We start from the raw sequence: 17,600 nt of genomic DNA, 5'->3' as shown, positions 1-17,600 counted from the left end.
GATTGATAAACTAAAGCTAAATCGTTGGCAGCATTTAATATGTTTTCATCCTCTAGAGATTTTAATGAAAAAAGAAATAGGAATGGCTTTATTGCAGTTTCATAAGCCTGTCCTTTTTTTCCAAATCACAAATAATTTGGTCTAATATTCTATAAAATACATAGGTACGCATCTTGTCTCTTGGAGTTTGAATATATCGCATAAATCGGTAGAAATTTAAAGAAAGTACGAAGCACGTTAGAAAACGCTAATGTTTGTTTATAAAAAGATTGTTACCTTCCTGTAAGGACTTTTCTTGAAAAAAATTGTGGAGTTTTGGTGTCTTTTGCAACACTTTATTTAGTTTGGATTCTTTTTCAGTTTTTCGGCGTGTCCAAAATGCTCCGCCCTCTTTTTTTCCCATTGTAATGTAATGAACACACAAAATATCTATTTATTCAGCTAAACTGCTAAACATAATATTTATAATTACTATTATTTCGCAAGATTAACTTCATCGTCACCCCACTCTACCCCAAACGCAATGACTATAAAATAATTTCTATTTCTTTTCGCAACTTACTTACAAACGGCCTCTTTTGTTTTTCGGCATATTTTTTATCGGTATATCGCGGAAGCAGCGGCGCGGCGCCGACGCACGACGACGCGCCGGGCCGCGGCGTATTGAAGGTGCTGGTGTTGAATAATTGTTTTTTGTCGGCGGGCGAGCAAGCCCTCAAAGACACTTTTTTTTAATAATTCTAGTTAGTGCATAGTAGCCCATTTGTCAATTAAAAATATATGTTTTAATCTTGTACTTTCTCAAGATTTAAATAAATATGTTTAAAGTATAGGTACAATATAGGAACCAAAATTTCAGTCTGCTTTGCTAACACACCGTCAAAGAGGCGAAATAAATTCTTAATTTTTTTTAACACCGCCTCTTACCGCCTTTCAAACTTTGCCGCCGGGTGCTATTAGTACCACTAGCACCCCCCTAAATCCGGCCCTGGTACTAACAAAACCGGGAAGTCCTATGTTAGAGACATGGTACAGAAATTCTCCGTTCCGAAAAACAGTTCGGAAACCCTAATACTCCGAATTAGGTTTCAGAACCGGGAAAAGCCGATTTTGAAAGTACCGAGAATTCCCGGATCTTTTTACTCATCACAGAACCGGGCCTCGAAATTAATTCCCTGTTTTTTCGGGACTCAGTAACAAAAATAATTAAAAAAATATTTTTCTGTTACCTACGTGAGAAAGTGTAATGCTATTTCTTATTCTTACTTTTCTTTTCTCTTTTGAAGTTTCTATACTTACTGAAGTTCAAATATGTTATTTTATTATTTAGTATGTTTTGTTCAATGTATTAGTTATATTTTATGTTGGTTATAGATATTTGCACTTTTAATTCAATATTTTAAGTTTTTTTTGGCAAATTTAGTAAAGTTGGTTTATGTTGTTTGATGTGAATTTTAAGTTACCTATAATATCTTTTCTTTGCTTTGTTCGTGTTATTGTTATGTATATTATTGTGTTCGTGTTATTGTTATGTATATATGTTACGGTTAAAGTTCGATGTCCGGTTAATGTCGACATTAACATGTTAATGTTTGGGTTAGGTTATGTTTTTGGTTGTTTTGTTGTGTGTTATTCTCGAGATTAACCGGGTAATGTCGACATTAACCGGACATCGGACCTTAACCGTAACATATATATTAGTATGGACTTATGTAATAATTAGATATATTATTTTCATTAAAAACTTTAAATTTTTATCGATTTTACTTTGTAAAACCATCCCTTGCTTGCTGATAGATGAGCTGTACAATCATTAGGTAAACAAAAATTTGCTAGTACTGAAAGTACCAACAAATACCCATTTTTTTCTTTGCGCTTTTGTATTCATGTTTGGGTTCGTGTTAATTGTCTCTTACTTAATAATTTGATATTATTTTCATTAAAAAATTTTATCGATATTACTTTGTAAAACCATCCATTACTTTCTGATTTATGAACTGCACCATTTGACTAGGTGTCCAATTTCCAATAGTTTTCCATTGGATACCCGGGATACAGTGAAATATTCGAAAATATTTTGTGATATCAAAAAGAAAAGTTGATCAGAAAAGATCGGGAATGAAATAAAATGTAAAACAAAAAAAGACGAAAGGATCTTACCCAGCGTTGTTACAAGGGCAAAAATTTTTGTACTATAAATGGTGTCGAAATTGTACTTTTTTAAGTGGGATTGTACATTTTTGGTGCAAAAATGTGGGGTCATGTGATCTCTCTATTTACCTTTTTACCAAGTTTTGGTACGTAGTAGGGTGCATCCACACTATCCTAAAAACAGCGGAACGGCGTATTGGCTTAACGACCTTGAATCGATTTCCTGCAGTTCTATTGGCTGAAATTTTTGCCAGGTGAATTTGACAGATAAAATTTCTGACAGATGAATTTTTCAGCCAATAGAATTGCTGGAAATCGATTCAAGGTCGTTACGCCGATACGCCGCCGCCGATCCGCTTTTTTTAGGATAATGTGGATGCACCCTCACAGAATTATACACCATATGCTATCCTCCTTTCACGCAGTTGAGCAGCTCTGAACCTAAGCTCTGAACTGTTTAAGAACGCGATACTCTCCCTCCATTCAATTGAGTCATAAAGTTCAGAACTGGTTCCGCGCCATATGGAGGCACCAGGCTATCTCGCACAGCTCCTTTCAGAACTGTTCTGAGCAGCCCAGGGCGTAAAGCTAGCATATTCTGCACATAAAAATAAGTGAAAACGTTCGTATTAATGTATGTCTTAAAATGCTTAGTTTCGGAGATACAGGGTGTAGAAATTTCATTTTTATTTCCATTTTTTTCAAATAGCTTCTAAAGTAACGTCAATATTGGGATGAAAATTCGTATCTGGGAGTTTTTTGACATGAGAAATTTGAATTTGATGTCAACATGACTCCTTGTCATTGGCGCCTTATATGGGGCGCCATCTACATGTGTTTTAACTGTTTTGAAGGGTAATAACTTTTCGTCCGTACCTGTATAATAAAACTACTGAGTAAAAAAATATACATTTCCATGACTTTTTACGTAAAAAACGTCTCTTAGCAAAAATCGCTACGAGCCACCGTTCTCAAGATATTTAGAATGAAAATAGTCAATACATGTCATTATTGACAAAAAATAAACATGTTGAGTAGATAGTTATTTGACTAAAATAATAAATTTGGTAAATTTTTATTTTTTTAAATTAATCATACATTTTTCTGCAAAAAAATTATGATAAAACAGTTTCTGTTAAACTTTTGGCACAAAAACATTTCAAATTTATGATTTCGATCTAATAACTATTTAGCCAACATATTTAATTTATGTCAATGATGAAAGTAATTGATAATTTCGATTTCAAATATCTCGAGAACCATTACTCGTAGCGATTTTTACCAAGAGACCTTTTTTACGTAAAAAACGTCGTAAATGTATATTTTTTGACTCAGACTTTCCGTTTTATACAGATACGGACGAAAAGTTATTACTCATCAAACCAGTTAAAAAATATGTAGGTGGCGCCCTCTACAAGTAGGAGTCATATTGGTATCAAAATAAATTTCTCATATCAAAAAACTCCCAGACACCAATTTTCATCCAAATATTGACGTTACTTCAGAAATTATTTGGATAAAATGGAAATAAAAATGAAACTTCTACACCCTGTATCTCCAAAACCGAGCATTTTATTTCATACATTTATATGAACTTTTTTACCTATTTTTATCTGCAGAATATGCTGCCGAAATTTCCGGAATACAGTTCGGACCACCCTGTATATTATCTTTTAAAATAAATCAAAAATTCAAGTTTTTACCAAAACATCATATTTGAAGATCTATTTTCTTGAACTAATACTTCAGGAGTAATTTGGGCAATACTAATTGATACAAAATATTGATATACATACCTAATTTATCCCATGAGAGATGTCTGTCAAAATTATATATTCTCTCACTGGACTTATACTCGAGTTACTCTCAAAATCTTTGGCTCAAATTAACCTTTACATTATGTTCATATTTGTAGGTCATGTTAACTTTTCTGATGAAGTAACAGCTGCTATGCGTTTATGTGATGGTGTAGTTCTGTTTATCGATGCAGCCGAGGGAGTCATGTTAAATACTGAACGGCTATTAAAACACGCTGTACAGGAGCAAATGCAAATCACAATTTGCATTAATAAAATTGATCGGCTGATGTTAGAACTAAAATTACCTCCACAAGATGCTTACTATAAGCTGAGACATATTGTAGAGGAAATAAATGGACTACTAACGTAAGTAATTGAAATAATAGTTGGATGTAAGCAATACCAAAAAAAATCTAAACAAACTTACTTTAAAAAATGTCTATATCTATATTGCGGATTCATCTCTCCAAAAAATCTTATATGGGTATTTTGCCACTGCAAGAAAATCTACAAAATAAAATAGTTATTTTTTGTAAACACTTCTGCGTTAATCCCAAACGGAAACTACTTGTCAGAAGTTAGGTTTACAGATATACAAATTTGCCTAACGAACAAAAAAATTCTTAACGTTTCGGAAAGTTTATCTCTTTCCGTCGTCAGAAGCAAAAAAAAGACAAAGAATAAAAAAAACTATTTAAAATATTTAAATTCAACTAACGAAGTTTAACTTGATATACTAAACAGAACGTCAACGGTTTTTGTAGACGTATCTGTTTTAAAAAACTAAAGTGATCTCGAATAGTTGAATTTAAATATTTTAAATAGTTTTTTTTATACTTTGTCTTTTTTTTGCTTCTGACGACGGAAAGAGATAAACTTTCCGAAACGTTAAGCATTTTTTGTTCGTTAGGCAAATTTGTATATCTGTAAATCTAACTTCTGACAAGTAGTTTCCGTATGGGATTAACGCAGAAGTGTTTACAAAAAATAACTATTTTATTTTGTAGATTTTCTCGCAGTGGCGAAATACCCATATAGGATTTTTTGGAGAAACTTTCTTTTTTTTTAACTACACTATTGAAAATAATTTTTACTCAATATATATGTATGGTACTACTGTAAGCAATAAGCAAATATAAATAAAAATATATTTTTTTTATATTTCAGTTTATATTCAGATGACGCTAACCCACAGATTGTTTCTCCTGTTCTTGGAAATGTATGTTTTGCAAGTGCCCAATATGGCGTATGTTTCACACTAAAGTCTTTTGCAAATATATACAACTTGTATTATGGAGAGGTCAATGTGGAAGAGTTTTCAAAGCGATTATGGGGTGACATTTATTTTAATCCTAAAAAGTAAGTGCCAAAGTAAAAATGTACGATAAACGTAAATACGCAGCTTTTATTATTATAGTAGACGACCTTAGGAATGGGATTTCTCCGATGTATTGATAATTATCAATATTTAGTGATATATCGAAAAAAACAATAAGTGACTTTGAATTTATCGACATATCAAAAAATATCGATGTCAGTACTTCTTGATATATTGGCACCTATGATATATGTATCGTCACCTATCTATGAGTGTATTCATTGCATTATCATAAGCATCTGTTATTGATATCTATCGATATATTATAGATAGCAGTCAAAATATGCATATGTGGGTCGGTAGTTATTGATATTTATTTTTGTGGGTATATTTTTATTTGCCCTTTTAAAAACCTGAATATTAGTTGAACAGTTCAAAATTATTATTTAAAATACGGTATATTGGATTTTCTGTTTTCCTAAAATTTTATGAGATAGGTTTTTATATTAGATACCTACGATTAGGGCTAGGTCTTTTTCCTAGAATAACAGGCGACTTCAAAATTATCGGTATATCGATAGGTGAATTGCAGTAACTTGTCGATAGATAAAATTCATTATCGCCCATTCCTAGTCATCTTTAAAAAGTAAACATTATAACAATTGTAATTATTTTAGTCGTAAATTTACAAAAAAAGCTCCCCATAATTCAGCCCAGAGAAGTTTTGTTGAGTTTATACTTGAACCACTTTATAAAGTATTTGCTCAAGTGGTAGGCGATGTAGACACAACCCTGCCTAAAGTTCTGGATGAGCTAGGAATTAAATTAAACAAAAATGAAATGAAATTAAATATTAGACCATTACTGCGATTAGTGTGTAATAAATTTTTGGGTGATTTTAACGGTAAGTGATTATACTTAAATTATTTATTTCACATAATTGAATTTTCTTATGATTTTGAAGGTTTTGTTAATATGTGTGTTGAACATATAAAATCGCCATTAGACAATGCTAAAACAAAAGTTGACCATATTTATACAGGTCCTGGTGAAACTAAAGTTTATGAGGATATGGTCAATTGCGACCAAGAAGGTCTTCTAATGGTAAGTGAATAACTTTATTTAGAAAAATATCAATTTTGACTGTGTTAAAGGATCGTGTTTCGCCATAAATTGAAAATGCTAGAATAGAAAAATTATGTGAAGCTTTTCGAGTTGTTTTGTATTGAATACGAATGTTTCAATAGTGACGTTTTCTTTTCAGCCCTTATACATATAACGTTTTATCGGTCAGTCTTACCTGTTCATTCAAAATGTGTCAAGTGAAATCTTGTGCGTAGACCAAAAAAAGGTCTGTTGGGTTGTGTTAAGATGAAAGACCGTCTGGAAAACTGACGGGATCATTCTGCCTACTTCAGTGTGAAAAAAACTGTCGTAAATATAAGTAAATTTACAAGAAATAGTGTAGATATATTACAGTATATAAGCTATAATAAGCGACTTTTAAATCTAATATTTTTGCATAGTTTTACAAAATAATCTAGTTTTATAAAATTGTTTACAGATGACAATCGCTTTTTGATTTTAAATAATATAACATAAATAAACAGAACATATGTAAAAATTAAAAATAATCATACAGAAAGTTTGGGGCTTTTTGGTTTTACCTTATTAAGTAGTTGTTAATTTTGAAGTTTAACTTCATATAATGTCATTTTAACAGAACGTTAACGGTTTTTGTAGACGTATCTGTTTTAAAAAACTAAAGTGTTCTCGAGTAGTTGAATTTAAATATTTTAAATAGTTTTTTTCTTTATTCTTTGTATTTTTTTTTGCTTCCGATGACGGAAAGAGATAAACTTTCCGAAACATTCAGCATTTTTTGTTCGTTAGGCAAATTTGTATACCTATCTGTAAACCTAACTTCTGACAAGTAGTTTCCGTATGGGATTAACGCAGAAGTGTTTACAAAAAATAACTATTTTATTTTGTAGATTTTCACGATATTTGTCGATTTTCTTGATTATTACCAAGCAATACTATTTTCACAGTTAGTTTTGCGTGTGCACAAACGAAATTTAAGCCATAAATTCAATGTTTTAGTACCTCGGCACGAAAAACGGGCACCTTAAAATTTTCATGTATTTTAGAGTTTTATACGTATATTGTCTAGAACACAATATCGGATCGATTATGATGATTTTTAAGCAACTTGTAGCTATATTATTTGGATTTAAATTTAAAAATCACTTTATCATCTAAGTGCCTGTTTCCTCGATAGTTTGTTTATTGATTCATCTCAATTGCTTTATTTTTTTGAAAGAGTCTTACCATTTTTTCGAATTTTTTACTTTAAGCCATGACTTTGCTTTTGGTCTTACTCAACAGACCTACAAAATAGTGTTGATTATAATGATTTATTTAATGTCACTGTCTTTGAAAAATCATATTATTATTGTCTGTTGGGCAGTTACTCTAGCAGATATGGTTTTAAGTCCAAAAGTTGATCTCTACCATGATCAATTAAAGCAGCAATAGCCGATACGTCGAACTTAAAACCATCTCTACTAGAGTAAACCAGAGAGAACACTAATAACTAAAGTGAGAGACCGATCAACGTTAATTTAAATCGTTTTTTAACAAGAGTGTGTTAGTGGCGCGGCCTTTGGCATCTAACCCAAAGACATCTAAATATAGGTAGACAGAACACTCCATTCATAAAACTCAATTTTTTAGAATCATACATGGTTTGGCACTTTTATGAGAGTTAAAAAGAGATAGGTACATAAATATGACAACACGGTTGAGTTTCGTCTGTCTTTCTGTCATTTCACTCCATCAGTGGCGTGACGGTGGTAACCGAATCTTAATTTTTCAAGTTTATAATAAGAAATCTTCGTAGTTTTTTTAGATTATTTTGTTGACAACGAAAATTTATTATTAGACTTTAAAGCATTAAAACCTATAAATAAAATACTGTGTAGGAACATAATAATTTATTTAACTTAGTTTGGTTTTCAGTTTTTGCAGAATTCATTTACCAGGTCTTTGGTGGGTTGTGGATTGTCTTGCCTTTTCTTGAGCTAAAAATAAATAAGTTCAATTTTTCATTAAGGTTTAATTTTACATGCTTACCAGTTTAGGTAATCCGTTTCTGTACATGTCGTAGTGTAGCCCATACTCCTTGCCATACTCCAACTCAAGGCTGCAATCTTCAATATCTTTTTTTATCTAACTTTTTTGGGGGTGAACAGGGAAGCACGGTTGGGAGCTCGCACAGAGTATCAGTAGGTATCCCGTAATTATTCAATGTTTTTGATAGTCTTTATTCTATAACAAGAACCTATCAGTTGAAGAAAATAATTTGTATTACTGGTAATAATACCAGGTATAATACCTAGTCGTTCCATAGGTATCAGAAAAGAATGTGATGTTTTGAATAAGAATGTTATGATTTATCCTATAGGTTGTGCTTATGTTAATAGCAATGTACGATTATTATGTGCACTCACTATTACTATTAGGTATGTTAAAATAATTACCGAGATAAAACTTACCTTTAAAGGAAACGTTTTGTCTGGATCTCAACCACAAAACAAAAATTACAAAAATGCCGAATAATCGTGGAATCTGAAATAATCAATAATGACAATAATCTTCTCTTCTCACAATCTAAAAGAACAGGCACATTCAGTCAAAAACAATTTATTACTCCGATTATCAACAGATTTTAACACAACAGAAAAAACTACTGACAATCTAATTAATCCAGTAAAATGTTTAACTTGCAAAGTTAAAAACTTCCATTTTTAACCGCCTAAACGCTATGCGCGTCTGGGAAGCGCGGTGACAAAATAAACTTGTCTACGAAATGCCCTATTCCACAAGCCCTCTCACTTTTGTTATCAGTTTCTCTCTGGAGTAAACGTCGATAAACAATAATAATATGACTTTTCAATGACAGTGACCTTACAAAAACAATATTCACTATTTTATAAGTAAGTATGTTGATGAGGACCAAAAATCAATACTAAAATAGCTGTAAATCGTTACTGTCTTATTCAAAAGTAAATATCTCCAATAAAAATAAAGCTATTGAGATGAATCAACAAATAAACTATCGGAAAAAGACGTACCTAGATAATAAAATGATTTTTAAATTCCTTGCATTGTTAACATATTCCACTGGGTATATGAAACTTTCACTAAAATATAAACGTTTTGTTTTCCCTCGTATAATTGACATATAGAAAGTTTCATTTTTAATTTCGGAGATACTAAAAAGTAAAATAATTTAGCTCCAAATTGCTTAAAAATCATCAAAATCGGCCCACTAGAACAAAATATAGTAAATTTTAAGGTGCCTGTTAGGTTTTTCTTGTCAACTTCACTACTAAACATAATGTTATAATTGATAAAACTAAAACTTCCTGTGCTAGTTTTTATCCGTCTTACCTGACAAGTAAAACGTTATGTGTAGACCGGGCTCACTTTTTTTTATTGTTACATACTTTCAATTTTTTATTTATTATTTTAATTCTTAAGGTTCATAGCTCTAAAATGTATCCCACCGAAGACTGTACATTCTTTCAAGTATTAGGCAGAGTTATGAGCGGTACTCTTCATGCTGGAACCGATGTACAGATACTTGGTGAAAATTACACATTACAAGATGAAGAGGATTCCAGAATACTTACCGTCGGTCGTTTATGGATATACGAGTCAAGGTCAGTTAGATTATTTATTATATAGTTTTGTTAATAATATATGCAGTTACACTTTTATAAATCTTTGTCTGCTTCTTGAATACATTTAAAATATTTATAGTTTTACAAAATGTTATGCGTTTTTTTTAGATATAAAATTGAACTAAACAGAGTTCCAGCTGGAAATTGGGTATTAATAGAAGGTATAGATCAATCCATAGTAAAGACATCAACAATTACAGATCTAACAATACGCAGTGATCTTTACATTTTCAGACCTTTGAAATTTAACACGCAGAGTATTATTAAAATTGCTGGTAAGTGTATCTTTTCCTTATAAATTTTGAACATTACAATATATTAACTGACAGAAAATTAAGCACAATATTCTAGCAATACAGGGTGTCCCAGAAATAAGTGCAAGTATTTTAACTGGTAGTATAGTTCAACCCCAGAAACACGCCTATGAGGTTTTTTTCGCGAAAAAAACATTTTGAAAATTCGAAATTTTTTGAAAAATTTTTTGAATTTTTTTTAGTTTTTAGTTAAAAAACATAATTTCTTGATGATATGGCAACATAGGTATAGATTAAATTTACAAGAAAGAAAATCCAGAAAAGATCCAGTGGTTCTCAAAATTTTAACAAAAAATATTTTTTTTGGAAATTTTCAAAGTAAAATAACTCCGTTATTGAAAAACGATAAAGAGAAAATGTGTTTCTTTTATCGTGATCTACCACCCACTCTCCACTTATTTCTGGGATACCCTGTATATACCATTTATATTTGCAATATCCCCATATGTATCGGGAAGAGTTAGAGCGCTTGCACACACACCGGCAATATCGGCGCCGGCTTTGCACCCGTTCCGACAGTCGTATTTAATTCTATTGGATTTGCCGGTCCCCGACTATTTTGCCGGACCGGAGTATATGTGAAGGAGCTAATTTAATTACATTGCAATCGATTTCAGATCCGGCACCGGCATCGATTTTGCCGGCGTGTGTGAAAGCGCTCTTACAGTCTGTTTCAAAATGCCTGAGAGGACAGCGAGAAGGGCTGGGGCCATAAAACATTAAAATAAATCTTAAAACCCTTATACCAGACGTTGGTGCGGTCAGTACCTAAATATTCTAATTGGCCTATTGTTAATGTACCAGATATGTCCATCTACAAACGTGTTAAAGTTGTCTGAATTTCATTGGAAGATATACCCTTAAAATTAAATTGGTCCCATATTTTGGCATGTCACACTGTACACAGGAAAACGCCTTTTGCATTTATAATGAGGGCCTTGTGCTCTCACGCTTTTAGAAACCGACTATAACATTTGTTGGAAAATAATAATAATATAAAATAAATAATAATAATTTTATGAAGAATAAGATTACCAAACAAATATATTTATTTTGTTACAGTGATATAAAACATATACAAAAAAATAGTATACATATATAAAAAATAATAATAATAAGTGTGCTTTCTATGATATATTATGATTTTTAGTGGAACCAGTAAATCCATCTGAATTACCAAAAATGTTAGATGGCTTAAGGAAAGTTAATAAGTCTTACCCCTTGCTTACCACAAGAGTAGAAGAAAGTGGCGAACACGTTGTCTTAGGTACAGGAGAACTGTATCTAGATTGTGTAATGCATGATTTAAGAAAAATGTATTCAGAAATTGATATCAAAGGTGAATATCAACCTGTATATTTACGTTTCAGAAATAATCTTTTCTTATTTATAGTGGCTGATCCTGTAGTAGTATTTTGTGAAACTGTTGTTGAAACGTCAAGTTTAAAATGTTTTGCCGAAACACCAAATAAAAAGAACAAACTCACTATGATTGCTGAGCCTTTGGAAAAGGGATTAGCTGAGGATATCGAAAACGAAAATGTACAAATAGGCTGGAACAAGAAAAAATTAGGAGAATTTTTCCAAACTAAATATGATTGGGACTTGTTAGCTGCTAGGAGTATATGGGCTTTTGGTCCTGACAATACAGGCAAGTTGAGCTTACATAGAAAATTAGTATTAAACAAAAATATCAACATTAATTAATAATATTAAAAAAAAGAATACCTTAGACAGTCCTCATTTATTTCAATTTTCAGTTTTTGCAAAGTACTTACTATTTTGCTTTGGTGAATTAAGTTGTTATTGAATAGTTATAAAATGTAGCAAAAACAATGAAAGTACATATTTGAAAATATTAATAAAAATAGCTTTATTACTACTACTATATGGGCTCGAACTCACTGACGACCAGGTCGCAACGACCTGGCCGTCGGCTGGCCGGATGCATTGCGTTTATAGCTGCGGCCAGATGTTGCGGCCAGTTTACGTTTTACGTTTACCAATTAGAAAATATTGTTTCAGAAATGTTAAAATATCCCAGTTAACTAAAAAGCGAAGCTTATTAAATGTTCTAATATGAAATAATGCATTTAAAATATTCTTGGATTTTTCGTTAATAAATACTTAACTGGTGTGGTATGGAGTAAGTGAAATCTCCAACCCCGACTACACGATAACGTCGTTATTTCCATGTTTTTCAAATCCGCGATGCCTGCTATTCCATCAGTCGTTTCATAACAGAATATTCTACATCCTACGTCTATGTAATTTAATATGTATAGAGTGAGACATGTAACTCGTGAGATTTTTAGCATTATATCAATAAAGGGCAAAAACAGTATTGTTCCTAAAGGTGCGTCCAGACTCGAGCATTTTAGCCCGAACGAACCGAGCGCGCACGAGCAAGCAGAACAAATAGGCCGAAAAAAAAGCATTGTGTACGCGCGGCCGCCAAAAAGGGAGATATTCTATTTTTTTTTTCTACTGATATGGACTTCTACTGATGGCTCTTATCGACATTAGAAGTAAACATATTAGGGCCATCGTAAAAAATGGTCTTCAGACACTGGCTCTAAATAAAAGCAGGTAGAAAGTTTAGCTTCCAGTTATTTCAATGTTTACAATATAAATTCCTCTTTTTTATTGTTACTGAGAATCTACAACAGTAAATACTTCTATTTTTATGAATGTTTAAGTTACTTTTACTTTTATTTTTTTTTTAAATAATGTACCTAGTAGAAATATAGTCTAATGGGACCCTGTTTGAAAAACGTTAAATTATATATAGTATTTAAAATACAGTTGTCCTCCTTGTACATGACTACAATACGACTAAACAAACTAATTTAATAAAAAAACAAGTGGTTGTAGAAACTTTAAATATGATTTTTTTATGTTTTAACATCGAAGTTATAATAACAACAAACTCGAAGGTATAATAACAGGTATCATACCAACCATAAATAGAGTATGTTATATAAAAATGTTTTGAATTTTTAATAGAATCGACCCTTGATAAAAAAGGGACTAGATTTAAGTTTCCCTTTGATCCAGTCTGTATACTATTTCTTTGGATTTTCTGCACGTGTGCAAAAACTACACTAAAACACCATATCTTATACAAAATAAAATATTTTGCCTTGAATTTGAGGGATTTCATCTGAAAAATTATTAATTTGGAAGAAAACCGGCAACAAGCGGCAGAAAATACTAATATTTCCTTGCAGTCTTCTGGTCGCAATGACCAACGGACGGCCAGGACGTTAGTGTGCGCTGTATCATTTGATTTAAAGGTTTTAGATGTAGCTGCGGCCTGGCCGGTGCGACCTGGTCGTCAGTGTGTTCGAGCCCTATTACTCCAAAACAAAACTTTAATATGTAAAAAATATAAAAAGAAGTTTGCAGAAAGCATATTAATAGTAGCAATAAACTTGCTAAAAAACGATTTTCTTTAATTCATTTATTAATAATAATTATTTTCATTGATATTTTTATATTCACCAATGCAGCTATTGCGAACCAGACCCGCAACGCCTATGCTATCTCAGTCTTTGCGCGATGCCGTGTCTGGCAACGGTTTTTTTATACCTCTATACTTCTATTAACCTACCTCTACCACTACCATAACACTATTATAAATATTTACAGGTCCTAACATTCTGGTAGATGACACTCTACCTTCAGAAGTCGATAAAGGATTGTTGAGTTCTGTAAAAGATTCAATTGTACAAGGTTTTCAGTGGGGTACCAGGGAGGGACCTTTGTGCGAAGAACCGATTAGAAATACAAAATTTAAAATCTTAGATGCCGTCATAGCGCAAGAACCTTTACATCGGGGCGGTGGACAAATCATTCCTACTGCGAGAAGAGTTGTTTATTCTGCATTTCTGATGGCGACACCCAGATTAATGGAACCTTATTTGTTTGTAGAGGTGCAAGCACCAGCTGATTGTGTATCAGCCGTGTATACGGTATTAGCAAAAAGACGGTACGTTTTGTTGAATGCTGAGTTTAGATCCCTAAGATTGAATATAGGACTGTCAAATAGGATAAAGGAGTCACTTGGAAAGCTTATTATTGTTTTGATTGGTCCATTTGACACGAAAGGGAAGTATCCTAGGCTTGCACAATTACATGACTCAAGAAGTTCAGAAGATGGCAAAATTCTCGTATTTTTTTTTTAAATTTTCGCCTATAGTTCCGAAACGTTGCGTCGTATGAACAATCATTCTAAATAAAAAAATACAATGAAAGTTACAGAATTCATGCCGAGAAAAAGAAAATATGTCCAAGAAAGGGGGGTACCTGTATGAAATGACTTAAAAAGTGGTATTATAGATATACCGGGTGCGTCTCAAAAGTGGCTCACCGATATAACTTTTTTAATTTGTCAGTTAAAAAAAACAGATTTGGTGTATATGATATAAATTAGGATTGATTGACGTATTCAATTGTTTTCGGTCACTTCCTGTTTGACTTTTGATTTTTAAATGGCACCATTGGTATTTTTTTACTTTATTCGATAGAAAATAACACTCTGAATAGAATGACATGTCATATGTCAACTTTTGACATTTTCGCATATGGTTTATTTGAAATTATAAGATTATTAGAAATTATATATTGTTAACTTGCGTAACGAAAATTTGACTCGAAATACCAAGTGTGTGGTATCAATTTATTCGTATAAAAATGCTTTTTCCAAATATGCTAATTTTTTATTAAGCGAGAATGTAAAAAATTGACATATGATACGTCATTCTATTCAGAATATCATTTTCTATCGAATAAAGTAAAAATATACCGGGGGTGCAATTTAAAAATCAAAAGTTGTCATTATCTAAAAAAATTAAAAAGTTATAGGGGTGAGCCACTTTCAAGACGCACCCGGTATATCAATTGCGAGTTAGTTTCCATTCTGTTGAAATCCTGACCATCTAAGATTGATTAATTATTACACCTGAACTGAGAGGTTACAAAGACTAACTTTATCGTATTTGTCTTGTAAGTGGTGGTGGCAGCGGCGGGAATCCACCTGACTTGTGGATGGCAGATTTTTGACTCGATAATTACCAAGTTGACGAAGATACCAATAGCCCAAACTATAGCTGAGATGGGAGTATACCATTGGTGTTTTACCACAAAACACGGGTTTAAGAGAATCACCATTTGGGACATTAACGAACTACATCCCACCAGATCTGTTCAAATAACTAGTGTTTCTATGGATTTATGGTAAATAATCGAGCGAACGTTCCCGGATGGAACGTTTTTATAGAAAAAACTATGTAATGGGTAAATCTTACTGTAAACCCTGAATGGTCTATTTACCGTTCCTGTATTCACCATCTAAGATACTCTCAGTCAATACTTTTATTTTGTCACTTTTGAACAGCTGTTGTATTTCTAGGCTCGGGACTTAGTAGCTTGTAGACTTATTCTTCTGTAAAGTTATTTCATACAGAGTTGGAAGGAATGGGAGGGTACCTCTCTTGGATACTGAAGAACATATAATATGCCAAGTTTCGGAATATCTTCATTTTCGCGGCTGTACTGGAACAAATTTAAAATGCCCATTAAACCCACATTTTAATGCTCTGTAACATTAGGTGTATTTTTTCTAATTAGAATGTTTTACATGTGACAGATCATTGAATGTCACTTTAATGTATTTTTCAGCAAAGTGGGTAAATATCACCAGTCTTCAATATTAGATTTAAGCCACGTTACTAAACCGAATTCAATGAATGCTCACATTTAACGTAATTTAATTCTCTTTAACTTAAGTAATATTGACATATTTGCTAAAATGCAAGAATCTTTTGCTTTTTCTGCCTCGAGCGGTGGTCGGCAACCGTGCAAACCTAAGAAACTTTTCTTTTGTGTCAAATGAACCAAAACCTACAATGAGCTTTCCAATACTTATTTCCAAGTGACCCCTCTAATGTGATTGGCCTAATAGCTTTTTTATATTAACCTTCTAATAAAGTAAGTGATGTGTCACTGATATCTTTTGTGATTCACCTATGTAGGTGTTTATTCTATTCTCTTATATATTATTATTTTATCTCTCTCAATGTAATAAACCGATTCTACTTTTGTATTGCAACAGAAATAACAGTGACTTTTAAGTGTTTTTGTTTAAAGCAGAATAAAAAATGTAAAGTTAATACATATTTTATATTTTTAGTGGCCATGTTACCCAGGATGCCCCAGTACCAGGATCGCCATTATACACTATTAAGGCTTTCATTCCCGCCATTGACAGTTTTGGATTTGAAACTGACTTAAGAACACATACACAAGGCCAGGCGTTTTGTTTATCAGTGTTTCATCACTGGCAGGTAAAAGTAGTTCTAGTCCAGAATACAGAAGATAATTGTTACGGAATCCGTGGGTCCTTAATTTAAAACACACGACAAAACACAAACTAATTTATTATAATATTGATGTTTTAAAATATCTCCAATAATTAGCAATAATGCTTGAAAAAATGACACTGAAATAACCACAAGGCCGACACAGAATAATGATGATTATTGATGACATTTTAAGCAATGATTTTTTTATGAATTTTCGCTCGAGTTATCGCATATCTAGTAAAGACTAAAAATGCAATGAGTACTTTCTAAATACAGCGTTATTTCTTTCAGATTGTTCCTGGAGATCCACTGGATAAATCTATAGTTATTCGACCTTTGGAACCGCAACCAGCAACACATCTGGCGAGAGAATTCATGATTAAAACGAGACGAAGAAAAGGTCTAAGTCAAGACGTGTCTATCAACAAATTCTTTGACGATCCTATGTTGCTGGAACTGGCAAGACAAGATGTCATGCTTAATTATCCTTTACTCTAAAAGTTCAAATATTATTTTGTAATGTTTTAATTAGTAAGTATAATTAAATCATTTTTTTAAATTCAAATTCAATTTGTATTAAGTTGATTTGAATTTGCATACTATTTTTGACATATTTAGAAGTCATATCCCCTCTCGGAGAACAAAGAGGCAACTGCTTACGACACAATTTTACAGAAGGGACAAAAAATTAAATTTTAACCTAAAATAAAGTGTAACAATTAAGGTACATTGTAGAAAGTATAGGTGGGAGGTTAATCACCGCGACCACACACAGATCTACTGTGTGTGAAGTTAGCATTGTGTATTTTATGAATAAATATCTGAGAGGGTAGGCACATTTCCCCTTCTCTTTTTTTCCGAACGTCAAGAAGTCTACATTTATTTAAACTTACCTCAATACAAAT

The 17,600-nt window shown here is 32.2% G+C and overlaps 1 protein-coding gene across 1 annotated transcript; it reads left to right on the top strand.

Annotated features, from left to right (window-relative positions):
- Nucleotides 1–3,966: 3,966 nt before the first annotated feature.
- Nucleotides 3,967–17,560, top strand: LOC115875788 (116 kDa U5 small nuclear ribonucleoprotein component). Its single transcript, XM_030891291.1, has 11 exons — nt 3,967–4,316; nt 5,118–5,309; nt 5,946–6,172; nt 6,233–6,372; nt 9,814–9,995; nt 10,125–10,291; nt 11,481–11,669; nt 11,724–11,981; nt 13,982–14,321; nt 16,524–16,677; nt 16,987–17,560. The coding sequence occupies exons 1-11, from the start codon at nt 3,967–3,969 to the stop codon at nt 17,191–17,193; spliced, it is 2,406 nt and encodes an 801-aa protein (XP_030747151.1). The 3' UTR covers nt 17,194–17,560.
- The last annotated feature ends 40 nt before the right edge of the window (nt 17,561–17,600 follow it).

This window comes from Sitophilus oryzae, unplaced genomic scaffold (assembly GCF_002938485.1).
Source record: "Sitophilus oryzae breed Bouriz unplaced genomic scaffold, Soryzae_2.0 scaffold_1396_pilon_pilon, whole genome shotgun sequence".
In the NCBI taxonomy this organism is placed as follows: domain Eukaryota; kingdom Metazoa; phylum Arthropoda; class Insecta; order Coleoptera; family Curculionidae; genus Sitophilus; species Sitophilus oryzae.
This window is presented reverse-complemented; position numbering and strand designations above follow the sequence as displayed.

Excerpts from the sequence above, each read along its gene's own strand:
- LOC115875788 (XM_030891291.1), top strand. The coding sequence starts at position 3,967 with ATGTCTGTCAAAATTATATATTCTCTCACTGGACTTATACTCGAGTTA. Across the intron at positions 4,317-5,117 it reads GAAATAAATGGACTACTAAC|TTTATATTCAGATGACGCTA; the intron begins GTAAGTAATTGA and ends TTTATATTTCAG. Across the intron at positions 10,292-11,480 it reads GAGTATTATTAAAATTGCTG|TGGAACCAGTAAATCCATCT; the intron begins GTAAGTGTATCT and ends TATGATTTTTAG.